The 27,526-nt window shown below is 44.6% G+C and overlaps 2 protein-coding genes across 2 annotated transcripts; both read right to left on the bottom strand.

Moving 5' to 3' along the window:
* Window positions 1-9,820: 9,820 nt before the first annotated feature.
* Window positions 9,821-12,073, bottom strand: LOC119812410 (C-C motif chemokine 3-like). Its single transcript, XM_038327055.1, has 3 exons — window positions 11,892-12,073; window positions 11,239-11,350; window positions 9,821-11,040 (listed from the first exon to the last, which is right to left on the bottom strand). The coding sequence occupies exons 1-3, from the start codon at window positions 11,965-11,967 to the stop codon at window positions 10,950-10,952; spliced, it is 279 nt and encodes a 92-aa protein (XP_038182983.1). The 5' UTR covers window positions 11,968-12,073; the 3' UTR covers window positions 9,821-10,949.
* A 6,890-nt stretch (window positions 12,074-18,963) lies between these two features.
* On the bottom strand, window positions 18,964-20,570 carry LOC119812982 (C-C motif chemokine 3-like). The gene is made up of 3 exons (XM_038328039.1): window positions 20,324-20,570; window positions 19,657-19,768; window positions 18,964-19,433 (listed from the first exon to the last, which is right to left on the bottom strand). The coding sequence occupies exons 1-3, from the start codon at window positions 20,397-20,399 to the stop codon at window positions 19,343-19,345; spliced, it is 279 nt and encodes a 92-aa protein (XP_038183967.1). The 5' UTR covers window positions 20,400-20,570; the 3' UTR covers window positions 18,964-19,342.
* Window positions 20,571-27,526: the final 6,956 nt, after the last annotated feature.

The following is a 27,526-nucleotide window of genomic DNA, read 5'->3' as shown; positions in this document are numbered from 1 at the left end:
ATCCTTCTATCAATAAACTCCACTCTCAAGCTCTGTCTGTTTGGCATATCTGTCTCCTGCCTGTGGTCCTCACCCTCCATGAGACCTGTTAGGGTCCCACTCGTGCCATGATCGTAACACTTGAGTGATTAAGCCAGTAGTTTTTGGTCTTTGGTCTACATGTAAATCACTTAGGGAACTGGGGGAAAAGTCCTAGATCCAAACTTAAGAAATTCTGTTTAAAATTCAGTATTTTAAATGAGCATTTTACGTGATTCTGAAAGTCACAATCAAGCAATTTAAATATAACGTGTTAGTTTTGTTATTAATGAGCTACACGGTCGTGGATCCTGGACACATTATTTTAACTTCTTAGACAGCATTTAGATTTCCATCAGTTCTGTACTTAGTCATTCATGGACTTGATAGAATTTAAAAACGGAATGAAACTTTTTCTCCTTTTTGAGAGAAGATTTTGCTACACCGTCCAAGCTAGTCTTAAATGTGAGATCCTCCTGTCTCAGCCTCTCAAGTGCTGGGATTACAGGTATGTAGCAATGAACCAAGAAAAGCTGCAGGATTCTTAGAAATGTGAATCTAGAAGAAAAAAAATAAAACTCAAGTTCATAAGATCAAGTTTGAATTTGTCAGGGCTGGAGAGACCACTCAGTGGGTAAGTGGATTTTGAAAACCTGGGTTTGGTTCTTTTGGTCTCCACAGGCACCAAGCTTGTGCCAACACAGTGCACTATCTAGCCATGCACACACATGCAGGCAAAGCACCCATATATGTGAGATTAACAATTTTAAAAGATTGACTTTATCCGGTACAGAAACAACATAGACTAGATGTACAGTATTTTATAAGATAATCATTGTTTCATAGAATGATGTTTTATCTGTTTCATGAATCTGAAACTAGAGGCACTATGGCCATTTCCTGTCACCTACTCCTCCTTCAGATTTTCCCATTCATCCCCGCTCCCCTCCCTCCCATTTTTCCTACCAGTGATGATGAATTTGCAGAACAAAGGCAATAGAATCATCAGTCTTAGGAGTGGGTCATTCAAAAAAAAATAAGTTACTATCTCACACCTCTGGGGTCAGAAATGGTAACTGACAAGCTATAAACGTGTTAGTTGGTGGCTTTGGAATAAGATCTTAGAGAAAAAAGCCAAACAGATACTCAACTATACATAGAGTAGGTGTCAACCACTTTGTTATTGGCAGGACTAGGGGAGGGGTGGCATAGTCAGTTACAGGAATCTCTTCAGCAGGCAGCTAGAACATGCAGACATGCTCTACAAAGATCTTAGACTAACCTGGGCATGCTGATGCAGATCTGTGCTGCACCTAGGGAGGAGTGGCAGGAAGACTGGGGGCTCAAAGCTGATCTAAACTCTATAGTAAGTTTGAGTTTAATCAAGAGCAGTGTTTCTCAGCCTGTGGGTCTCAACCCCTTTGGGGAGTCAAATGACCCATTCACAGAAGTCACTTAAGACCATCAGAAAACAGATATTTACACTGCTATTCATTACAGTAGCAAAATTATAGTTATGAGGTAACCATGAAAATAATTTCATGGTTGGGAGTCATCCCAACATGAAGGACTGTATTAAAGGGTCACAGCATTAGGAAGGTTGAGAACCACTGAATTAGACTACATGAGACCCTTTATAATGTATTTTATATTGGCAGATGGTTGTATACTGTTTAAACTCATTGAAAAGCTGAAATGGAAGGAGGGTTGCCCCCTCCTCTGTGACAGCTAAGAGTGCTTATGGCAAGTGTCCTCCACAACCCTTTGTCTGAGGCTTGGTTGGGCGCCACCTCCTGCCCAAACAGGAGAAGAGGACAGCAAAGCCGTCCCAGATTAAAACCATTGTGCCACTGAGAGCAGCTACAAAGTAAACTATTTCTAACCAATGTAGCTGTTGTTTAACCCATAACGTAAAAGTGCCTAGTGATGGAAAGGGAAGGCAGAGGCTCATCCTGGACCCAGAGCTCTGGATGGGGAACTGCAGTAAGACGGCTTGGAAGGGGTCCCCAGTTGTTTCTGTTCAATGATACTGATGACGCTACCTTTTGTGCGCTTTCTCCATTGAACTACTCCAGCTGTAGAGACAGTTTGCTCTCCGCTGTTTCTGTCTGCTTCCTTTCTGTGCGTTCTTTCACTTTGCTTGTTACATATTTAACAAACTTGTTCAGAATGAGTTTATGCCACAGCTGTTGCAGATCCTTCTTTGGATCTCACAGAACATCTGTCCCAAGGCAATGACAACAAAATTAGTAGTAGCAATAACTAGGCTACACAGAATGGGATAAAACATCTCTGCTGGGCTCTTCATATAACAGAGGATTAGTATCCAGAATAAATAAGGAAGTAAGATTAGTTAACCCAAAAAATTCCCAAATAACTCAGCCAATAAATGAGTAAATAAACTGGACAGACGCTTCTTAAAACAAACACCAGTGGCAGTAAATACAGAAAAAGATGTTCAATATTTAGCTGTCAGCGAGAGACCCCATCTCGGTCCAGTCAGGATGGCTGAAACCACAAAGGTAGGTGAGGAGGTGGAGGCCAAGTCCCTGGTACAGTGCTGGCAGGGCCATGATGGAAACCAATACAGGGATTCTTCAAAAATGAAGGGAACCACTGCACAATTCAGCTGCACTAATTTTGGTATAAGCTCAAAGGTATCTAAGTCAGCATACAGCAGAGGCACCTCAAACCCAGGTCTATCACGACACTATTCACAAAAGCCGAGTTTTGTAATCAGCCTATGTGTATATCAACAGCTAATGAATAAAAAAAATGTTAGCCAGGTGTGGTGACCCACACCTTTAATCCCAGCACTCAGGAGGCAGAGGCAGGCAGATTTCTGACTTTGAGGCCAGCCTGGTCTATACAGTGAGTTCCAGGGCAGTCAGGGCTATACAGAGAAACCTTGTCTCAGAACACCACCCCCAAAAAAAAGGAAGAAAGAAAGAAAGAAAGGAAGGAAGGAAGACAGGAAGAAGAAAGAAAATGTGGTGCATATATATATATATATATATATATATATATATATTTACATGCATAATATTATTCTTCCATAAAGAACAAAGTCACACCATTTGCAGGAAAATGGAACTAAAGATCATCAAAATAAATGAAAAGAGCCAGCCTTTGGAAACAAGGGTCTCATGTTTTCTCTTATATACAGAACATAATGGGAGGGGAAAGACCAAAAGAAAGCAGGTGGGGTCCTATCAGGGAAGAGGCAGGGAAGAGAAGGTAACAGGAGTGTGTATATAATCAAAATAGTCATACACGATGAAAATGTCCCAGTCAAGTTCATAGTTTTGTACAATTAATGTGCACTGATAAATTTTTAGTTAATTTGGCTAAACAAATTAATCTTTGCTAAGTATCCGGAGTGCAGTTTCTTGGCAACCAGCTCATCCTTGGGTCTCTGTTCCCTAACCTGTCTACAGATGTAGCTGGCACTTTTCCTGTTTCCAGGACTCAGGTGTTCAGTTCTGTGTGTCCTTGATTGACAGCAGTGCCAGGTAGAGTTGGTATAGACCTATCAGTTTTGACTAAGAAGCCGTGGAGACTAAGGAATAGGCAAGGGAATTTCTGGTTTCACCTTTCTCTGCACCTCCTCTGGCTTGGGAGGCTAAGCTCAGGTTCATTCCAATGTCTCAGGACTGTCTCCCCAGCCTATCATCCCTAGACCTTCCCAAAATGACCTGGGTGGTGGCGGTGGTTGTCTCATAAGCCAGCCTCTTCTTCTTCTGTCTGAGACAGCTCCTCCCTGACTCCCTGCTGCTCTCAGGCCAGGCCAGAAGACCCCTGGCCTTTCTTTGCACCCTCAAAGGTCAGGATCCCATAAGCCCACCCACAGCCCCCCTGGGGGCCTTTCAGACTCTCCTACCCTCATTCCCAGTGACTTTACATTTCCTGCCTCTTCCACAGATGGACAGGAAGACCTGTTTCTACCTGGCCTTGCCTAGTACTTTCCTAACAACCACCTACCAGCTTGTTAGGAGCCAGCTGGAGGTTGATGTGTGGTCACAGAAAAAGCCACAGATGCTTGAGGGTCTGGGGCAACTCTAAGGGTTGGACCCAAGGCAGTGTTCATTGAAACAAATGAATCACTTCCATTTTTTTAAGTGTACTTTTTTAAACCAAGGATAAAATCAGAAGAAAGTAGACGGAACAATGCCGCTCAAGGGTGAGGACTGGGGAGAACTGGAAGGCAATTGGAGGTTGCTCTTTAATCATCTGGCTGCTCTCATTTCCTTTTCTGCTTTGCAGCTGGTCCACTGCGGGAAAGTGCTGCTGAGTGGATGGATAGCCAGCTTCTTGTTCCAGCTCTTCTGAGGAACTCCAGTCTAAGAAGAGACTCACCCTGCAGATCACACGTGACACGGGCTGAGGAACCTTGTTACTCAGATGGCAGCTGGGAAGCAACTGTCCCAAAGAGGACAAGATTCAACCCTTCTTCTGAGATATAGGAAATAGAAAGCTAAAGTCTTTTGGAAAGGAAACCACCCAAAACCTAGAGCCTAAGGCATTTTGAAAAACCCCTTAGGAAGTTGTTTCACATGGCTACTTTTGTCTATACGATTTTGGCGATGTGGTCTTACCCAAGCTAGAGACATGAATCGCCGTTGAAGGGAGACTTGCCTGAGGAGGCCCAGGAACAGAGATGGGAGGCAAGTGAGCTAGGACCTCAGAGTACAGGCAGGATGAGATGAGGTCTGGGCACTCACTTGCCATCGTCCTTCTCGGAGCCAACTTGCATCCTAGTCTCTTAATAGGTAAACCCTGGGCTGGGGGAGCTGGAAGCTGGGGGGGGAGGTGACAGAGAGGAAGTGTTTTTAGCACAGCTGTGTCCTGTTGACTTGTACATGCAAAGAGGGGTCTTGGGTAACCACGGGGCTCAGAATGGCTGCACACATCGGTCAGGTGCTCGCTCGACTTGGGCTGTTTACAGGGAAGTGGTTTCCACAGGACGAGGAGGTGAAATGGTGGTGCCATCCCATAGTCACACTTTGAGGGCTCCTTCTCGCCAGGGTTCTGCAATCATCGTTTCCCCCACAGAGCAGAAACTTCTCTCATATTCCACAGCTGTTCTAACCACACAGATGTGAATACGCAAAGATGCCCCAACTCTTGGAGAATACAACCCATATGATTTCACCCCGACCTGGTTCCAGCAGTACCTGCGAAGGGCTGAACTAGCAAGCAATGAGAATACAGACAGCCTTTTAGATGACTGTTCCTTCCAGAAAGATTCCCCCAGGAGCCTCCCCTAAACCCATCTTCCACACAAAATACTCTAACCAAATGGCATTAAGCCCTGTCAGATATGGGATTTCATGTTCTCTTAGCCTTTGACCAAGGAAGTCTGAACCTAAGAATTTATCTCAGGACTGTCTCCCCAGCCTATCATCACTAGACCTTCGCAAAATGACCTGGGTGGTGGTGGTGGTTGTCTCATAAGCCAGCCTCTTCTTCCTCTGCCCGAGAGAGCTCCTCCCTGACTCCCTGCTGCTCCGTCTACTTTCTTCTGATTTTATCCTTGGTTTTAAAAAGTACACTTAAAAAATGGAAGTGATTCATTTGTTTCAATGAACACTGCCTTGGGTCCAACCCTTAGAGTTGGCCCAGACCCTCAAGCATCCTTGGCTTTTTCTGTGACCACACATGTTTAATCTCCAGCCATTTGCATCAATTTAATATTGGATGTAATTTCAATCATTTACAACGTAGAAATGGCAAAGAAAAATTCTGTTGTTTGTAAGATAGCCTTTATGACCGGCATGATGACGTGAGAAAAGCTTACATTAGGATAACACATTTGAAAAACCCAAGGTGCAGATTGTAACTCATTTTAAGCAAGACCCATCCACCCAGGATCTGGGGATCTGATGACTCTTATAGAATCCTTTTTTGTAGATGTTGCTCCCACAAAAGAAGGGCACTAGAAGCTGCAGGTATATCCCAATGTGTGTTCACTACTAAAGGACTCCCCTGTGTTCCTCAATACGAGCAATCTTTACCAGTGATTCATTGCTTTAAGTTCTCTTACTTCCCCATCTTCCACCATCTGCCAGTGGAAGTGAGTGGTGCTGGCGACAGACCATCTCTGCCCCCTCTGTGTGTTCCAAAGTGGGCAACACCATTTTCTAGTGGTTACCACACCAGAAAGAGTAGCAATGTCCCTTTAGTCTCAGATTTAGACAGTAGTCTCTTCTGAGGCAATAGGAAGTACACAACTCAACACCTCCGAGATAAAGGGCCCACAATGATTGAGCTTTTCTACTCTACAGCGCAGAACAGAAGAAATAAATACATCACATACAAAATGCCAATGCCCTTCATATGCAAACAAAGAAAATGAACAAGAGCCCACCCCTCAATCTATTCTATATCCTTCCCCCAGAAGAGAGGCCTGCACTTCCTTTGGGAAGATTCCCTTCCTTTTCTTTCTCCAACTTTAAACTGATATGAAATTATGTAGATACATATGTACCTTGATTAACCTCAGCAAACAGCAAAACCCATCACAAGTAATTGGTTAGCAAGTCAAATTTAAAAGACCCTGAAGTTTTGTTTTGTTTTTCTCAACAATAGCACACTCTTCCTTGAGCACCAATCAAAAAAAAAAAAAAAAAAAAAAAAGGATTCCTGTACTGTAAGTGTGTCAGGGTCTGGCTGTCTTCCTAGAAACCCATCTAAGGGAGAAATTCCAAACCAGAAGCTGCATCTGGGTTGCCTGGGGCCACAGCTCACTTTGTACGTGACAGGGTTCATTAGCTCAGGCTTAGGTTGGATTGGCTTCCTCCTCAAAACAATTACCAAGCACCCTGAGAAAGCCAGAGCACTCTACCATATAGACATATGGCCCTGGCTGAAGTCTGGAATGTATAAATAGGAAAAGGCCAGTAAGTGGTTTTAGTGTGCACCAGCATGGCCCAGAGGCTCTTGAAATCACGGCTTGATTGGCCCACTGTCTAAAGGTAGGAAAAGCTTGCAACTTGTGTTTCTGGTTCCCAGGTGATGCTCACCTTTGGAGGGAAAGCCACCATTGCCTTAGCAGTCTGCCTTGTGCCCTTTGGTTCTATTCAGATGGAAGCAACAGAGAGCCACGGGGAGCCCCTCAGGGTCAGGAAGGCTCTGCCTTGAGTGGCTGGCCCAACACCAGCTTAGCAATGATGTTTACAGCTCTGTCAGTCAGCTTCCACCACTTTTGCAGTCTCATGGTTTTCTGAGGCCTCTCTTCGTTCTCTGTGGTCTCTCACCTTCTCTGCACTTCTGCTGTTGTTTGAAGACACAGTTTAAAGGTGCTGCTTCGAGACATGCTCTGAAGCCCTTTGACTCCATTCTAGCTACTGGAGGAGCCTAGAGCTGGTAGCCCTACCCTTGTCTGTGTTTTCTGTTACCAACTCAGTCCACTCTATCAGTGATAATTGATCACAAGCCATGAATAAAACCTGTTGGATGAGACTTTACTGGGTCTTAGCTGCAGGACATTTTGGGGTCTTTTGGATTAGATGTACAAGGAGGGCTGTTTGTTTGACCAGCCATGCAGATGGATGGTCTCCTGTTTGCTAACCACAAATCTTTCGCTAATTGCCCCCAGTCCAACAAGTTGTACTGGTCTTGTCCATTCCAGCTGTCATGAACACATGCTTCTCCCCTTTCTATTAAAGACATCTTAAGATGCACAGAGGCATCAGAACAGCTACAGACAGTGTCATCTGAAGCTGCTGGGCTCTTAGAGGCAAACATAGCTTTTGGGGCTATCTCAGGTTATCTGGAATGATGGTGAGTGAAACAGACACCCACATAATGTCGCTTAGAGCTGATGCAAGAGATTTCCCCAGTGACCTTGACAGCTCTGGCAGTTTCTGCAGGTAAACTGAGGTCTCCTACTGTTTGGGTAACTGGACTAGTGTCTCACTGGACAGCCAGGAGATATTTAAAGCGCTCAAAGCTCTCAGGTCAGCTTCCCTCATTAGAACCATAATAAGGTTGTTTGCAGGTAAAGTAAGTTCCCCATTTGCTGGTGGAACTTCAGGATAGCAACAATGTCACTTACAGCTCTGCCAACTTGGGGACAAGGAGACTTCAGTAATGGTAGCCTTTCCTTTTTAAAGAATACTTTTGATTTGTTCATTTTCTGTGCATGTGGAGATCAGAGGACTATTTGAAGAAGTTGGTTCTCTCTCTACCACAGAGGACCTGGAGCTAAACCATGTCATGAGGCTTGGTGGCAGGTACCTTTATCCATCCTGCCAGCCCCAGGAGTGCTTCTCTATTGGACCGCTGACTTGCCTGATCAGGGGTAGTTGCTTGACTGGGCAGTTGCTGCAGGTCAGTAGAATAGAAGAGTCTGCAAGTAAAAGTTGGGTGTGTTGACTTGGTTGTTTCATTTATGTTCTGATTTTGGCCGAGTAGTTTAAGCTCTCTGAGCCTTGCTTTCCCTTTCTGTCAGGTGGGGATGTTGATTGTGCAGTCTCAGGTGCACTGCCGCACTGGCAGGTGCTTTAGTCTGCTCTCGATCGCCATGACAACACACACGAGGAGCTCAGTTCAATGGAAGAAAGGTTTATTTCCTCTCATGATTTCTGAAGTTGGTCAGGGTATTTTCAGCCAAATGGTGAGGCCTCATCATGGCAGAGGAATGCGAAGAAAAGCAACGAAGAAATAGTTCTTGCCGCTACCACAGAAATCCCACCCAACCCTCTAAACCCATTAAAGTATGACTTCAATACAATCCACGAGTCAGAGCCCTCATCACCAATCACCTCTGAACACTGCTGTACTGGGGACTAATATTTTAATACATAAGCTTTGGGACGGGAAAGGATGTGTGGCATGGTGGTGCCTTTAATCTCAGCAATTAGGAGGCAAAGGCACTCAGATCTCTGAGCTTCGGGCTAGATAGGACTATAGAGTGAGACTTGACTCAAAACAACAACAACAACCACCACAACAACAAAGAGCCAGATCAAATGGACATGGTATAAAACACGCCGAGTTTGGAGCAATCCTCAAAACTGTTCTTAAAAAAGCTTGGTTAAGCCGGGCGGTGGTTGCGCATGCTTTTAATCCCAGCACTTGGGAGGCAGAAGCAGGCAGATCTCTGTGAGTTCGAGGCCAGCCTGGTCTACAAGAGCTAGTTCTAGGACAGGCTCTAAAGGTACAGAGAAACCCTGTCTCGAACCTTCCCTCCACCCTGGGATTCTATTTTACATCTTTTTATTATTTGCTGTTATTCCTCTTCATCTGTAATTCTGATTTTCCAGTAAAAGAAAAAATAAAATAAAACTCAATTCCAGTCACTTATATAAGATCATATTTATTATTCCTTTGTGTAAACAAAGCATCCATTGTTTCTTTGTCACTGTGGGACCTTGTCACTGTATCTACCTAGAACAGGCTGGTGACAGCCACTCCCACTGTCACCAAACACAGTGTGAGCAAGGGGAGGGGGAATGGGTGTTGGAAAGTACCCTGAGGTCGTTCAGAACTAAGAGTCACAAACACAAGTGTGACAATTAAATAAATTAAAAAATTAAATTAGAATTCAAGTTGAGAGTCCCTGTGTGTGGCTACTCGGCAGCAAACAGTTTACAGGAGATGCAGCTGTAGAGGTGACCGGGCTGTTTTGAGGCTTAGATCCCTGCTTCACACAGGGCTTATAGGTTTCTGATTGCCTCACTGACAGGGGCTACTGAGTCCCAGCCTCAGCTCTCCCTCCGGATCCAGAATGATGTCTACAGCAAGTGAAAACTTTCTGGGCAATGGGATCTGAGGGGTAGAACAAACAGAGTCGAGCACGTTTCTTCTGCAGGTTTCTTTATTCCTTGGGCGAGGAAGGAAAAGGATCATTCCCCACAAGACTTTCATTTTTTATATATCATACAGACAAATCAACAATTCGATAGGCAGTTACAATAGTATCAAGCATGCCTTTCACAGACTCTCAGAAAGAGATACAGGAAGCCTCTTTTTACATCTCAGAGGGAGAGGCAGACTATGAAACTCCCCGGCAGATATCGGGAGGACTGATTGAGAATGGGACTTTAAATCATGACAGAATTCTAAGAAGACATTTTCGTGCATTAACTACATTTCTTAAATGTAGCTGGAAGTTTATGGTTAAAAATTGTAGAAAAGCCCAGCACTGCTGCTGTGCTTTCTGAACATTTCTGCTTCCTTCCATGGTGACTGGTAATAAGGCTTTGGTAACCATAGCAACTACTCATGGGCTTGGGAGGAAGGCAAGGTGTTTGATTCTCAACAGCATCTAACTGGCTGAGTTAAAGGGAATCTCTCTCTGGAGACTTCTGGCTCCAGCAGGGTGCCTGCCAACACCCGGGTGAGAACTGATTTCTTTCTGAGGCTGGTATATGGACTCAAGCCTTTCTCCTGTATCTCTAGTGGTAAAGGCATAAACAGTTAATGTCCTTGGCTATGATATTGTGTTAATTGAAACCATGAAGAAGCATAAATACAGAACATTAGTAGCTTGTTGGGTTAGAGCAAAAGGCCAGTAGATTCCACCTTCCTGAGTCTGATGTTAGAGAATTCAGGGCCACCCAGACCTGTTTATCGGTAAGAGCAGACATAGTGTCTCTGTGCTCAGTGCCTCCTGCCTCGGGCTCCATTCTTGGCAATGAACCTTGTCAATAAGGGTAGTTGTGGGGGACTAACTTATGTAGATTACACTATTAGAACAAAGGGTTGGCTGAGTGAATGTTTTCAAACCAGAACTTCACAATGTGGAAAAATGTATCCAGTTACCTGCAGAGGAAAAGTCAGATTATCTCAATGAACGATTTATCCACTCCTCCACAAGACGTCTACAGAATTGACAGTGACTTTCCAAAAGGCAAGTGTCCCCGAAGTGTCCCTGAAGCTCTGCAGTCGGGTTCTCAACTTGGGACACCGCACTGCCTCCAAGCCTCTCAGGCATTCAGCTCCAGGTCAGCGATGTATTCTTGCACCCAGGTTTCTTTGGGGTCAGCGCAGACCTGCCGGTTTCTCTTGGTTATGAAACTGTGGAGAGAGATGAGGGTCAAGAACTAGAACATATATTGGACAGTCTGAGGTCCTCTGTGGAGTCTCCATCCCACCCATCATCAGTGATGTTCTAGAGAGCCTCTCTCACTGGTCCCCCACACCTAAGGCTGTGAAACCTCCTTAATCCTCTTCCACAACCTACAATATCAGAGAAAGCAGGAGAATAGAACTTACATGACACCTGGCTGAGAGCAAAGTGTGCTGGTCTCAAAATAGTCAGCAATGAATTTGCGGTTAATCTGCCGGCTGTAGGAGAAGCAGCAGGAGGTTGGGGTGTCAGCATCATCTGCAGGGGGAAAGGCAGAAAGTGTTCAAGTTACCATTGAGCAGGAAAATCAGCCAACACTACTTCTTGACAGGGTAAGGAAGGTTAGGGCTCTGACCATATTTGGGACCAGAAATGTCCTCTGTATCTGTCTTTGTTTCTGTTTCTGGTCTCTCTCTTGCTCTACACTGTGGGCTTTCTCTTTCTCTGTGGGTTACCCCATGTCCCTTCCACAGCTTTCTCTGATACAAGAAATTAGCAAAGGACACCTGGAGCATGGCCTAAGGCATCAGAGACAGAGCTCCCTAGGCATCCCAGAGACAGAGTTAGGCATCCTAGGGCTGGCTGGTAAGTGATTGACACCACTCCCCTCGCTCACTGTGACTCCAAGTCCCAGGTACCTACAAGAGGTTAGACATCCCCACCCTACAGAGAGAAAAATAAAAATCTTAAAGAGGAAAATCAGTTTCTTCTCTCTTGTAGACTCTGAAGCCACAGAAAAGATTGCTGTGGTCTGCCAAAGACCAGAGTGGGGATACCGGCTGTAGCCATGTGGACTCACATCGAGCTGAGAAGACTTGGTCACAAAGAGCCATGGTGCAGAGAAGGAGAGCAAGGGCAGCTGTGGGGACCTTCATGATGCAGAGCAGTTGATGGAGCTGGGGCTTGTCAGCAGAGACCGGTCCTCACTGCCGCTTGTGTCCTGCTGGCATCTGAAGCCATATGCCCCTTGTCTTTATAGGCAGCCCTGGCAGAAGGGGAAATGAAATCCGGGGGTGTGGAGGGAAAGTTGTCAGCACAGCAATGGTGTCGTGTTGGATATTGCACAACCCAGGGTCCTCGGTGAATACATGGGGCTCAGGATCCCCAAGAATAGAATCCCCAAGATGTAGTCCCAGCTCTCAACTCGTGACCTATTCTTATAGACTTTAAAGCACACAGGCTGTTTCCATTCCTCCTGGTGATTCCTAAAGCTGGTAGCAAGAGGCATAAAGAAAAGTGAAGATCAAGGGCAATGGTGGTTTCACCAGGGATCAGGCATCCAAGTTTCTTCCCATTTGCTATCAATTCTAAAGAAAAGTGTCATAATCGCTAGTTTCATTAGAAACTACATCCCAGGAAAACCAGGAGTGGGGAGACATGTCTGTAATCCCAGCACTCTCAAGCTGGAGGCATCAGAACCAGAAGTTCACGGTCATCCTCAGCTACATCATTGGCTTGAGGCTAACCATGGGTATGTGAGACCCTGTCTCCCAAAACAATACACCTTGACTGCGTCCAGTCTCATCAGGACCTTCTTAACAGTCCATGTTCTTTATCTCCTTACTGTTTCTGCTAGAAACCATCAGACATCCACCCCCATCACTCTCTCACTTCTTAGGAAGCCACGTTCGTACCTACGATTTAGTTTCTGAGAGCTGGGAGAGGAAGTGAAAACTGCCACGTCAGCCACTTTCAGCCCGGGACACTTTCTATTTCCAGCCTAACAACACTTACTGCAGTGGGTCCTCAGTCATCCATGTAAAGTTTTGTTTTAAATTTGAATGATGTCCCATTGGCTTTAAATAAATTCAAACCATGTCTTACTGGTAGAGTCTGGATAACAAATCTTAGCACATGATGAGTCTAACAGGGTGAGTGGATTTCCTGTTCTAGTCTCTAATTTAATTCTTTTGAATGAAGACAATTGATGAAATATACAGTTGTAAGACTTTTCATATGAATCTCTAAACCAGGAAATTGTCTTTCACCATGTGTTTTGACTTGGATTGGAAAATGGCATGCTTACATGCATAGTATGTGTTCTGTACACACATTGGGTGAGTGATGGAAGGGTTGAGTTAGAAGAGTCTTAGAAATGCTTAGATGGCGGATTAATGTTTTTAGGAACAATGGCTTAGAGTCACACATCGAACTGGTCAGCAAGACAGTTCACCGTCAGCAATATTTTCCGCTCAATCTGCAACAAAGCCAGACGGCCTGACACATAGTGAGGCTTAATGCATGTTTGGTAAATGAATAAATCACAGATTGACTAAAATGTATTATGCTTAAAAACTCATCATAGAGCCGGGCGGTGGTGGCGCACGCCTTTAATCCCAGCACTCGGGAGGCAGAGGCAGGCGGATCTCTGAGTTCGAGGCCAGCCTGGTCTAAAAGAGCTAGTTCCAGGACAGGCTCTAGAAACTACAGGGAAACCCTGTCTCGAAAAACAAACAAACAAACAAAACAAAACAAAACAAAACAAAACAAACAAACAAAAAAACTCATCATACAGCTAAATACTGATGGGAAGAGAAGGAAAAGAAAGACCATAGTGGCAAGATCTTAATCTTTACAGGAAACACCAAGCTATTAGGTTGCCATAACAGAAAGCAGCCAGTACTCAACACAATGAACTCCCCTTCACTTAGTATGGAGGGGCTTAATCTGTGTCCTAGCTTTACCGTTCACTCAGCCTTCCCACAGCCCCACCACAGCTCAGCATCCTACTTATGAGTCCAGGGAGTCTGGTGGGGCAACTCCTCTTCTCTGTCCTTCCCTCCGACTGCTCTGCTCGCCTCGTCTCACTTCCCGCACTTCTCATGATCCAGCTCTGTCTATTGATTTCTTTCTAGTTTCTCCACCGTGGTTTCATTTCCCTGAGTATTAGTCTCTGCTCTTGTTTGGCAACAGTGGCCCCATGAATGGGCTAATTGATAATAATACCTTGTTAGTCTACCTCGGGCTGTCCATAGGTCTCGGTAGGCAAGGACCCATCACTCATGAAGGCAGAAACAGCATCCTGGAGTCAGGCTTCCTTCTCACATCCAGAAGATTCCATCCCTTCATTTTGTGGTGAGCCCTTTCTTCATTTCCTTCCTTCTTGCCATTTCCTCTGGTGTATGTGGTGTGTGTGTGTGTGTGTGTTCATCCACTGTAGATCTGATTCTATATCTTGGTACTTGACTCCATCCAGCCATTGAATCATGTATCATCTGTCCTCCAAAAACATCTTGTCTTATCCAGCTTCCAAGTAAGACGTCAGGAAATCACAGTCGCTTTGACCCCTCTCTCTGCTCCCACAACTTCCAACTTCCTACATCTATGTAGTCACCTACCCTAGTCTACATTGGAAACTGAAGCTGGTGTGGGGATGTGCTGGAGAGATGACTCAATGCTTTGGGAACTCCTTCAGCCAATAGCCTTTAAGATACCAGCCCACTATGGGCGTGGTTTCATGTACTATAAATGCAGATGTAAAGTGTAGTGGGCCTCTTGACTGCTGGATTTGAATCCAGTTCCTAGCACATGCAGAGAACTGTAGATCACTACTCTTTCTGTGAGTTTACCCCTTAATCAAGAAACATTTGTTATAGTCTATTACAGGTTAGTGTGAAACTCTTTTGTACTCCAATAAATTGCTACCCAACATAGGGCAACTACATCCACATAAAAACTGAGAGAGCTTGGGAAGGAGTTCTAGACAGAAAAGAACAGAGTTAAGCACAGCTTCTTGGTAACTGCAGTTTTTCAGATAGACTCTCTTGGTTGGCAGCAAGCAGAGGCATGGCTCCTTTAAGAAAAGTCTTCCTGACTGAGACCCTCATGAGTTCCTGATAGCAGGAGAGTGGTTTCTGGTGGGCTTGCAGCTGAAAATTCTCAGGAGCTAGGGCGTGGCTGTTAGTCAAGGAGAGTCCCTATATAAACTACCCTGGAACACAATAAAATTAGCATTCTTGTTTCAAGGATGACACCTCTCTCTCTCTCTCTCTCTCTCTCTCTCTCTCTCTCTCTCTCTCTCTCTCTCTCTCTCTCTCTGTGTGTGTGTGTGTGTGTGTGTGTGTGTGTTTCAATCACCAGCCCCTTACCCGACATGTGAACCATCCCGTAGTGTAGGCATGACACTACATTTTTGGATGATGATTCATCTCCTGTCCTAAAAACAAGATACACACACACACACACACACACACACACACACATATATATATATGATTCAAAATATTAAAGCTGCTCCTCAATGCTTTTATACACAAAAATGTACCTTGCTCTGGCAGTTAAACTTTGTAATTTAGAGTCACCCAGGCAATAACAGCTTTAAAGACATAAAGAGATCATAGGGAACAGCTGAGACTAGAGTCCCAAAGAAAGTCCAGTTGCAAGGATGGACCTTCACAGTGTTAGAAATGCCAGTGCCAGGTGATAGTAACCAGAAGTACCAGCTAAAATGGAAAGCAGCAAGCTAGGGGACTTTTGTGCTTCTTCCCAGGAGCCAGGACAGCTGGCTCCCTACTTGTTCTGTTTTTACTCTCAGAATGGCTAATTTAGGTTCTTTATTACCTTCAATTCAAAAATCATTAATTCATAGTCGGGCATTGGTGGCTCACACCTTTAATCTATAATCCTGTACCTTGGGCGGGGGCAGAGGCACGTGGATCTCCATGCAGATATCCTGACAACAATTTGTGTAGCTTTGTTAGGGTTGTGTGCCCCCCAAAATGACCACTGGTTTCAAAAATCTTCTTTACCCAATCCCAAGATTGGGTACCCACATTACCCAATCCCAAGATGCCATGACGTGTACTCCCCAGTTGTGACAATCCCCCTTTAAAAGCTTGTCTTTTTCTGAACTCGGGCAGCGTCCCTCTTTTCTCTCACCAGTGTGCTGGAGTCTGGTGGCCCGAGCTAACGCTTGCTAAACTAAGACTCTTGTGTATTTGGCATCAGATAACGACCCTGTGAGGTTCATTGATATGGGCATAACAAAGTTTTGAACTCTACAGAGCAAAAGTGAAGAAATATACACATCACATACAAAATGTGAATGCCCTTCATATGCCAACAAAGTAAATCAATGATAGCCCACCCCTCAAACATTTCGAAGTCCTTCCCTAGAACACAGGCTTGTATTTCCTTTGGGAAGACGCGCTTCCTTTTATTTGTCCAACTTTAAATTGATATGAAATTATGTAGATACATATGTACCTTGATTAAGCTCAGCAAACAGCAAAATCAATCACAAGAAATTAGATAGAAAGTCAAATTTAAAGGAATCTGAAAGTTTGGGTTTTTTTCACAGTGAAAACACACTCTTCCCTTAGTACTAACAAAAAAAATGGATTCCTGTACGTCTGTCAGGGTGTGCCTGTCTTCCTAGAAACCAATCTAAGGGAGAGATTCCATCCTGGGCATCTGGGTTGCCTGGGGCCACAGCTCACTTTGTACGTGACAGGGTTCATTAGCTCAGGCTTAGGTTGGATTGGCTTCCTCCTCAAAACAGTTACCAAGCACCCTGAGAAAGCCAGAGCACTCTACCATATAGACATATGGTCCTGGCTGAAGTCTGGAACGTATAAATAGGAAAAGGCCAGTAAGTGGTTTTAGTGTGCACCAGCATGGCCCAGAGGCTCTTGAAATCACGGCTTGATGAGCCCACTGCCTAAAGGCTGGGGAAGGCTTACAACTTGTGTTTCTGGTTCCCAGGTGATGCTCACCTTTGGAGGGAAAGCCACCATTTCTTTAGCAGTCTGCCTTGTGCCCTTTGGTTCTATTCAGATGGAAGCAACAGAGAGCCACGGGGAGCCCCTCAGGGTCAGGAAGGCTCTGCCTTGAGTGGCTGGCCCAACACCAGCTTAGCAATGATGTTTACAGCTCTGTCAGTCAGCTTCCACCACAGATCTTGGCTTTTGCAGTCTCATGGTTTTCTGAGGCCTCTCTTCGTTCTCTGTGGTCTCTCACCTTCTCTGCACTTCTGCTGTTGTTTGAAGACACAGTTTAAAGGTGCTGCTTCCAGACACACTCTGAAGCTGATGAGGTCTCTTGGACTGACCTTAAAACATGAACAAGGAGGGCTGTTTGTTTGACCAGCCATGCAGATGGATAGTCTCCTGTTTGCTAACCACAAACCTTTTGCTAATTCCCCCAGTCCAACAAGTTGTACTGGTCCTGTCCATTCCAGCTGTCATGAACACATGCTTCTCCCCTTTCTATTAAAGACATCTTAAGATGCACAGAGGCATCAGAACAGCTACAGACAGTGTCATCTGAAGCTGCTGGGCTCCTAGAGGCAAACATAGCTTTTGGGGCTATCTCAGGTTATCTGGAATGATGGTGAGTGAAACAGACACCCACATAATGTCGCTTAGACCTGATGCAAGAGATTTCCACAGTGACCTTGACAGCTCTGGCAGTTTCTGCAGGTAAACTGAGGTCTCCTACTGTTTGGGTAGCTGGACTAGCATCTCACTGGACAGCCATGAGATATTTAAAGCACCCAAAGCTCTCAGGTCAGCTTCCCTCATTAGAACAGAAATGGCTGGTTGTTTGCAGGTAAAGTAAGTTCCCCGTTTGCTGGTGGAACTTCAGGATAGCAACAATGTCACTTACAGCCCTGCCAACTTGGGGACAAGGAGACTTCAGTAATGGTAGCCTCTCCTTTTTAAAGAATACTTTTGATTTGTTCGTTTTGTGTGCATGTGGAGATCAGAGGACTATTTGAAGAAGTTGGTTCTCTCTCTACCACAGAGGACCTGGATCTAAACCATGTCATGAGGCTTGGTGGCAGGTACCTTTATCCATCCTGCCAGCCCCAGGAGTGCTTCTCTATTGGACCGCTGACTTGCTTACTATGAGGTAGCTTGACTGGGCAGTTGCTGCAGGTTAGTAGAAGAGTCTGCAAGTAAAAGTGGTGACTTGGTTGTTTCATTTATGTTCTGATTTTGGCCGAGTAGTTTAAACTCTCTGAGCCTTGCTTTCCCTTTGTGTCAGGTGGGGATGTTGATTGTGCAGTCTCAGGTGCACTGCCGCACTGGCAGGTGCTTTAGTCTGCTCTCGATCGCCATGACAACACACACGAGGAGCTCAGTTCAATGGAAGAAAAGTTTATTTCCTCTCATGGTTTCTAAAGAAGATCAGAGTACTTTCAGGCAAATGGTGAGGCCTTATCACGGCAAAGCTGGCATGTGAAGAAAAGCAACAAAGAAATAGTTCTTGCTGCTACCACAGAAATCCCACCCAACCCTCTAAACCCATTAAAGTATGACTTCAATACAATCCACGAGTCAGAGCCCTCATCACCAATCACCTCTGAACACTGCTGTACTGGGGACTAATATTTTAATACATAAGCTTTGGGAGGGGAAGAGATGTGTGGCATGGTGGTGCCTTTAATCTCAGCAATTAGGAGGCAAAGGCACTCAAATCTCTGAGCTTCGGGTCAGAGCGGGTTATAGAGTGAGATTTGACTCAAAACAAAAAGAAAAAGCCAGACCAAATGGACAATGCACAAAAAATACCAAGTTTAGAGTAATCCTCAAAACTGTTCTTAAGAAAACTTATTTCCTGGGATGCAAAACTAATTTGTCACTGGATGATATTTCTTTAAATGTTGACCTTTTCTAGAGCAGGTTTATTATGAGTTGATTCACAATATAGCCATCATTCCAGTGGTCCAGAGCCATACTTCCATTATGAAGGGGAGATCCCCATGGAAGCCCACCCATCCCTTCCCACACCCCTGGATTCTATTTCATATCTCTTTATTATTTGCTGTTTTTCCTCTTCATCTGTAATCTGATTTTCCAGTAAATGAAAAAATAAAATAAAACTCAATTCCAGTCACTTTTATAAGAGCATATTTATTATTCCTCTGTGCAAACAAAGCATCCATTGTTTCTTTGTCACTGTGGGACCTTGTCACTGTATCTACCTAGAACAGGCTGGTGACAGCCACTCCCACTGTCACCAAACACAGTGTGAGCAAGGGGAGGGGGAATGGGTGTTGGAAAGTACCCTGAGATCGTTCAGAACTAAGCATCACAAGAACAAGTGTGACAATAAAATAAATTACAAAATTAAATAATATTAAATTAAATTAGAATTCAAGTTGATTGTCCCTGAGTGTAGCTACTTGGCAGCAAACAGTTTACAGGATATGGAGCTGTGGAGGTGGCTGGGATATTCTGAAACTTAGGACCCTGCTCGACACAGGGCCCATGAGAGTTTCCGGGTTCCTCACTGCCTCCAAACCTCTCAGGCATTCTTCTTCAGGTCAGCGATGTATTCTTGCACCCAGGTTTCTTTGGGGTCAGCACAGACCTGCCGGTTTCTCTTAGTTAGGAAACTGTGGAGAAAGAGCTGTGTCAAAAATAGGATCATCCTATAGAAGAGTCTGAGGTCCTCTGTGGCATCTCCATCCAGACCTCCTATCTGAAGAGATGCCCTAGAGAGCCTCTCTCACTGGCCCCCTGTGAGGATCCTGTGCTCCCCCCTCCATGGCTGATAAACCCACCCTCACCCTGTTCCATACCCCACCATGTAAGGGAAAGCAGGAGAATAGAACTTACACGACACCTGGCTGAGAGCAAAGGCTGCTGGTCTCAAAATAGTCAGCAATGAATCTGCGGTCAATCTGCCGGCTATAGGAGAAGCAGCAGGAGGTTGGGGTGTCAGCACCATCTGCAGGGGGAAAGGCAGAAAGTGTTCAAGTCAACATAGAGCAGGAAAATCAGCCAACACTACTTTCTTGACAGGGTAAGGAAGGCTATGGATCTGACAGCATTTGGGACCAGAAATGCCCTCCGTATCTGTCTTTCTGTTTCCTCTCTCTCTCTCTCTCTCTCTCTCTCTCTCTCTCTCTCTCTCTCTCTCTCTCTCTCCACTGTGGGCTTTCTCTTTCTCTGTGGGTTACCCCATGTCCCTTCCACAGCTTTTTCTGATACAAGAAATTAGCAAAGGACACCTGGGGTATGGCCCAAGGCATCAGAGAGAGAGCTCCCTAGGCATCCCAGGACTGGCTGGTAAGTGATTGGCACCACTCCCCTTGCTCACTGGGACTCCAAGTCCCAGGTACCTACAAGAGGTTAGACATCCCCACCCTACAGAGAGAAAAATAAAAGTCTTAAAGAGAAAGATCAGTTCCTTCTCTCTTGTAGATTCTGAAGCCACAGAAAAGATTGTTGTGGTCTGCTCAAGACCAGAGTAGGGACACCCCTTGTAGCAATGTGGACTCACATGGAGCTGAGAAGACTTGGTCACAGAGAGCCATGGTGCAGACAAGGACAGCAAGAACAGCTGTGGGGACCTTCATGATGCAGAGCAGGTGATGGAGCTGGGGCTTGTCAGCAGAGACCGGTCCTCACTGCCGCTTGTGTCCTGCTGGCATCTGAAGCCATATGCCCCTTCTCTTTATAGGCAGCCCTGGCAGAAGGGGAAATGGAATCCGGGGGTGTGGAGGGAAATTTTTAAGCACAGCAATGGTGTCGTGTTGGATATTGCACAACCCAGGGTCCTCGGTGACCCAATGGGGCTCAGGATCCCCAAAAATAGTATCTCTGAGGTATAGTCCCAGCTCTCAACTCGTGACCTCTTCTTACTTCTTGAGGGGAAATTAGTTTTTCTGGTGAGCGGGAGGAGCTCGGACAATGTCAACCCAGGGCTATTCTGAGCAGGTCCCTTCTGATAGAAACCGCTCTGTGAGTGAACACTGTAGCCCTGTTTCTCACCATGGAATGGAAACTCTGTCATTTTTCAGCTTCTCTAACCGCATGGATGGAAGAGTTGTGGATGGTGGCACAACAGCCCCTCCCCCACCACCATGAGCAGCTGAGTCAAAGCATTCGCAGCTAGAGCTGTAGGGACTTGAGGTCACATTTTGGGTATTTGCCCAATCATCAGCTAGGGAGTGATGATTGTGGGAGTTTCAGGTGTGGGTTTCGATATGTTAGGAGCCTAAAAATATTTATGTTCATTAATCTAGAAAAAGCCTTTTCTAAGAGTTTTGAGGAAACAGGCCAAATATGAAGGCATCTTTAAACATAGAGAGCAGCTGGCTCCAAACTCTCCGCTCAGGAGTTGGAGTTCATTGATTTGATACAATAAAACAGTGGAGGGCTTCAGGCATAAGCAAAACAATGACACACCTTAGGAAGTTGCTTCTTTCTAAGTGTCTATAGGGTAACATTTTTAAATTTTATTTTATACTGGTTATTATCAGTACATTGCATGTGTGCAGGGCACAACTGTGTTTATCTGTATATGAATGTGCCGTGTGATGTAACATGTATGTGGAAGCCTGAGGACAGGATTCATGCATCTTTCTCTTCTTTATTAATTTTTTTTCTGCTTTCAGGTTAGTGTTTTATCTTTCTCTTCTTTTCAGGAATTGAACTCAGAGAGTAAAGTATATGTAGAAATTGAGGCTGCTTGCTAAGAAATCTTGCCAGCCCTCTAATGCATTTTGAAACGAGGGACATTTCACAACCTGTCTCCCAAAGTGAACACCATCAGAACAATGTGAGGTGCTGCTGACAGCATCAAAGATTCGCTAAGATTGACCTTTCCTGATTCTAAGAATTTGTTTCAGGAATTCCCATATCAGGGGCTTGAGAGATGTCTCAGCAGTTAGAGCACTGGATGCTCTTGCAGAGGACCTGAGTCCAGTGTCCATCACCCACGGGCCAGCCCACAACCACCTGGAAATGTAGTTGCTGGGGATCCAAACCCTCTTCTGACTTTCTCAGGCTCATACATGCACCCAAACACTCACATGCATACAAAAAAATCAATAAAGTTTAAAAGAGAATTCTCATTTCATAGGAAATGAAAATTAATTGCTGGTGACGAGAGGCTAAGTTTAATGCCTTAAAATGTGCTCCATTCCTGTGTCCTAAGACATTTCTTATTGGTACAGCATAGCACTTCTTCACTTAAATACTTGAGAATTTCATATATTAGTAGTGTTGATGGGAGCACAAATGTCCTTTATCTCACAGGAAAGCTCTGGAAAACCGAGAGTGCTGAACACACAGGGTTGTCTCTGCAATGGGAGAGATGTATAGCCTGTTTTCCACCCAGAAGTCTGGGAATGGAGGTGGCTAATAGCCTGATGATCTCTGTTGTCTGTAGGGACAGCCCATACCAAGGTCCCACAAACAAGACCAGAGGTGGCCAATGGTCTAGGTGACTTTTGCATTATTTGTATGTCCAGGGGTTTTCCTGAGCCCCCACAATTACCACTGCAGATAGTTAATAGTCTCGGTGGCCTATGTGTTACCCGAATGTCCAGGGACTCCCCGAAGATCCCACAACTATGGCAGGAAGTGGCTAGTGGCCCAAATGATCTCAAGTGCTATCTGTGTGACCGAGACCACATCAGATCCTCCCCTAGTCCCATAAGATAATGCATGTAGCCTGTCTCTAGAACCCATCTTCATGGAAGAAGTGACATGTATTTTGAGAAGAGTTTCAATATATTCATGCTTCCTTGTGCAGAGGGGATTTTGTGTTACACTAGGAAACTTTTTCTTTCTCTTTCTTTCTTTCTTTCTTTCTTTCTTTCTTTCTTTCTTTCTTTCTTTCTTTCTTTCTTTCTTATATATACAATATTCTGCCTGCATGTATCCCTGTGGGGCAGAAGAGGACACCAGATCTCATTACAGATGGTTATGAGCCACCATGTGGTTGCTGGGATTTGAACTCAGGACCTCAGGAAGAACAGCCAGTGCTCTTAACCTCTGAGACATTTCACCAGCTCCGGAAACTTTTTTTCTAAACTGTACTATACTTTAATTTGCCCAAAATAAAGTGCCCTATATCAGACTCTAGAAGTTTTATCCAACACGGACTATTGAGTCACTCACATTGAACTAGAATTCCTCCCTTACTCATTCAGACTGACACTCCGCTCCCCCCGCCCCCCAGGATGTACACCATTTCCACTCCTCCCCCTCTCTAATTTCCCCCATGGTTCCCAACTCCTCCTCAAATTCACGACCTCTCCTTCTCTACTCATTTATGTTACTTACTGAGTCCATCTTGCATTGCTCTTACGTACATGTGTTTAGGGCAGATCGCTTGGATTTGGATAACCCATTGGAAGTTCATCCCCAGAGAAATCTGATTGTCCCTCACTGACAGCCATTGCTTGTCTGTAGTTTTTCATCTAGGGAGTGGGGCTTTGTGAAATTTCCTCCATTCACCTTGAGCTGTGGACTAGTGCTGTAGAGGCCTGTGTCCTAGTCCTCTGCTCTTAGAGTTGTTAAAGCACACAGGCTGTTTCCTTTTCTCCTGGTGATTGTGATTTCCAGCATAACAACACTTACTGCAGTGGGTCCTCAGTCATCCAAGTAAAGGTTTGTTTGAAAATTTGAATGATGTCCTGTTGGTTTTAAACAAATTCAGACCATGTCTTACTGGTAAAGTTGGATAACAAATCCTAGCACATGTGGAGTCTAACAGTGTGGGTTTCCTGACCAAGTCACTAATTTAGTTCTTTTGAATGAAGGCAATTGATGAAATATATAATCCTCGGTGTCTATACTGTTGTAAGACTTTTCATATGAATCTCTAAACCAGAAAATTGTCTTTCACCATGTGTTTTGACTTGGATTGAAAAATGGCATGCTTATATGCATAGTATGTGTTCTGTACACACATTGAATGAGTCATGGAAGGGTTGAGTTAGAAGAGTCTTAGAAATGCTGTAGGTGACAGACTGGTGTTTCCAGGAACAATGGCTTGCTTGGGGTCACACATAGAACTGGTCAGCAATACAGTTCACCATCAGCAATATTTTCCACTGCATCTTCCACAAAGCGAGACAGCCTGAAACATAGTGAGATTTAACACATATTTGGTAAATGAATAAATCACAGATTGGATAAAATGTATTATGCTTGAAAACTCATAATAGAGCTAAATACTGATGGGAAGAGATGGATAAAAAAAAAAGACCATAGTGACAAGATCTTTTCTTCTTTAGGGAAAACACCATGATCAATTAGCAACCATAACAGAAAGTAGCCAGTAGTCAACACAATGGACCCCTCCTTGGTGTCGAGGGCTTAATCTGTGTCCTAGCTTTACCGTTCACTCTGCCTTCCCACAGCCCCACCACAGCTCAGCATCCTACTTATGAGCCCAGGGAGTCTGGTGGGGCAACTCCTCTTCTCTGTCCTTTCCTCCGACTGCTCTGCTCACCTCGTCTCACTTCCCACACTTCCCATGATCCAGCTCTGTCCATTGATTTCTTTCTGGTTTCCCCACCGTGGTTCCACTTCCCTCAGTATCAGTCTCTGCTCTTGTTTGGCAGCTGTGGCCCCACGAATGGGCTAATTGATAATAATACCTTGTTAGGTCTACCTCTGCTTTCCATAGTTTGCAGTAGGCAAGGGCACATCACGTATGAAGACAGAAACAGTATCCTGGAGTCAGGCTTCCTTCTCACATCCAGGAGAGGCAAGGTTTCAATGAAGCCATCCCTTCATTTTGTTGTGAGCCCTTTATTTTCTACCTGAGTTCTTGCCGTTTCCTCTGGTGTGTGTGTGTGTGTGTGTGTGTGTGTGTGTGTGTGTGTATCCACCGTAGATCTGGTTGTATATTTTCAAATTGGACTCCATCCGCTCCCTGAATCCTGTATTATCTATCCTCTGATAACATCTTTTCTGATCAAGCTTCCAAGTCAGAGGCCAGGAAATCACAGTCGCTTTGACCCCTCTCTCTGCTCCCACAACTTCCAACTTCCTACATCTATTTAGACACCTACCCTAGTCTACACTAAAAATTGAAGCTGGTGTGGGGATGTGCTGGAGAGATGACTAAGTGTTAAGAAATGGCTCTTGCAGAAACCTGAGTTCAGTTCCCAGCACCCATGCTGGGCAGCTCACAACTGCCTACACTTCAGCTCCAGAGGCATCGGATGCACTGATCTCAGGTGCACATACACACACATAGAAACACACACAGACATAGACACACACACACACACATATAACTAAAAGTAAAATAAATCTTTAAAAAACAAAAACCAAACAAATAAATATAAAAAACTAAAATAAAATGAAAACAACCTGAATAATTTCTTTTAAAATATGTTTTAAATTGTCTGCTCTGTATTTTACATCCCAACCATAAAGTTCCTTTGCCTTTCCTCCTTGCTGCCCTGATCCATTCCTTCTCCATTTCTCTGCAGGACATGTTGTAGGCAGGACAAATTGTAGGTTGAAGGTTTTGTGGCTGGATTGGTGTCCCAGTCCCTCCACTGGAAGCCTTGCCTGGTTACAGGAGATGGCCAGTTCAGGCTCCACATCCTCCATTGCTAGCAGTTTTGGCTAGTGTTACCCGTGTGCATTCCTGGGAGTTTTCATTGCATTACATTTCTAGTTCGTTCCCGAGATGACCACCACCATTCCAATAGTCCTCCCAGTTCTCTCTTCCTCCATCCTTCCTAAAGTTATCCTTCCTGTTCCCATACCCCATCCTGCCCTCTCTCCCACACCACCAACCTGTGATATCCATTCTATTTCCCCTTCCCAGGAAGATTCCTATATCCCCACCTTGTTATAATTTATCGGAGAAGAAGAAGAAGGAGAAGGAGAAGGAGAAGGAGAAGGAGAAGGAGAAGGAGAAGGAGAAGAAGAAGAAGAAGAAGAAGAAGAAGAAGAAGAAGAAGAAGAAGAAGAAGAAGAAGAAGAAGAAGAAGAAGAAGAAGAAGAAGAAGAAGAAGAAGAAGAAACGGAGGTTCTACAGTCATCATCCCCACGCCTGAGCTCTGCCCTTTGAGTTACTCAGCAGGGCCACAAGCCGCGAACTAGAAGCAGGGTTTCCTCCCAGCTTCACCTAAGTGGTCTTGCTAAGGACCGCCACCGTTCCCCCGCCCCCCCCCCCCCCCCCCCCACAGTCTGATCTACCTGTGACATTCCTCAAATCCACCCCGCTGATGTTTCCAGTAACATGGAAACTTCCTGTGACCTGCCCCTTGCCTGCCTACCTGGCTTTCAAGCCGTCCTTCAGACTTGCTGATTGCCAAGACCATGACTTTGCGAACTGCCCGCAGCTGTCTGTGATGAGTGCCCACTGGGCAAGGCAGAGGATCACTGTTCTGCCCAGCACAGGGCAGAGTGAAAGAGCCTGGGCACGAGCCCGTCCCGTGGCAGCCGTGGGATCCACAGTGAGATCAATAAAGACAATTTCTATTTTTGGTATACATATAGTTTTACTACTTAAAAATATTTATTTATTTTATATTTATGTGTGTTTTGTCTGTATGTCTGTCTGAACACCAGAAGAGGAAACTGGATCCCATATAGTTATAGACAGCTATGAGCCACCAGGTGGGTTCTGGGAATTGAACCCTGGACCTCTGGAAGAGCAGTCGGTGCTCTTAACCACTGAGCCATCTCTCCAGCCTCCAATATCTTCATTCCTTACACGTAAAGGATTCTTCTCCACTCCCATTCCCTGCTGTCCCCATCCCTCCCTGGTGCCCCTTCTGCTGTCACATTACATGTGTCCATTTGCTCCCTCCCCTTGTCTTTGAAAGCTATTAAAATTACCAAACATTCTAAGCTTTTTTTTTAAAAAAAAAAAAAAAAAAAAAGAGAAGTTCATGGATTCTATTGCTCAAGACATGTGAACCGAGAGACCGCAGCACACTGACCGGACTTGGCCGTTAAGCTTTTAACAGAAATTTGCAAAGAAGTGAGTTTCCTTCTCAGACTTACTTATCTTAGCGCCAGACTTCCTTGGTTTCATTTCCAAATCTGTGGCGTATCAGCTGTGTGTTCTTCTGTAGGTTAGTCACCTCTCTGTGCTCAGAGCTTTCATGTGTGACAGAAACTAATAATGATACCGACTTCAAAGCACCCCTGGGAGACTAGAACAGGTTAGTACTTAGGCTGGTACTGACTCATGGTTAAGAGCTGTGTTAAGTCCTAACCACAAATACTATCATTCACTTGTATTTTGTAGATTCCAAGTTTTTTAATTAAAAATAATTTCAGTTATTTTAATTGGCTAATAACTGGAACACAGACTTTACATGTTTACAGGCACCATATAGTATTTTAATGTGAATAACTGTATGATTCCAAACCAGGGTCTGCATATCCATTGGGTAATTTCTTGATGGTGAAATCATGCATGATCTTTCTCCTTACTCTGTTGAAATATACAGTACATTACCATTGTCCTTGCCTATCCCACTATGACATAGGACATAATAAATACAGCTCACTTATAAGAGCTCATTTTATTCTGAATAACCAACACCCATTCTCTGGCTAGCTAGAGAGTTCTCAGCTCAATTTAGAGAAACAATCAAATGGATGGACCTACCTATGTATTAATGCATTAAACACAAATGTTAGTGCTTCCGAGTGATGGAATGCCACATATTCATCAATACTGTATTTCAGGAATGACTCAGTCTTCAGTAAC

Source organism: Arvicola amphibius, chromosome 4 (assembly GCF_903992535.2).
Source record: "Arvicola amphibius chromosome 4, mArvAmp1.2, whole genome shotgun sequence".
Lineage (NCBI taxonomy): Eukaryota > Metazoa > Chordata > Mammalia > Rodentia > Cricetidae > Arvicola > Arvicola amphibius.
Note: the sequence above shows the minus strand (reverse complement) of the source record. Positions and strands in the feature narration are given on the sequence as shown.

Bases quoted from the DNA above. Each gene is read 5' to 3' on its own strand.
- LOC119812982 (XM_038328039.1), bottom strand. From the start codon at position 20,399: ATGAAGGTCCCCACAGCTGTTCTTGCTGTCCTTGTCTGCACCATGGCT. The intron at 19,769-20,323 runs GTGAGTCCACAT...TTCCCCCTGCAG, and splicing joins CCAAGTCTTCTCAGCTCCAT to ATGGTGCTGACACCCCAACC. The intron at 19,434-19,656 runs GTAAGTTCTATT...CTTTCTCCACAG, and splicing joins TGCTCTCAGCCAGGTGTCGT to TTTCCTAACTAAGAGAAACC.
- LOC119812410 (XM_038327055.1), bottom strand. From the start codon at position 11,967: ATGAAGGTCCCCACAGCTGCCCTTGCTCTCCTTCTCTGCACCATGGCT. The intron at 11,351-11,891 runs GTGAGTCCACAT...TTCCCCCTGCAG, and splicing joins CCAAGTCTTCTCAGCTCGAT to ATGATGCTGACACCCCAACC. The intron at 11,041-11,238 runs GTAAGTTCTATT...CTCTCTCCACAG, and splicing joins TGCTCTCAGCCAGGTGTCAT to TTTCATAACCAAGAGAAACC.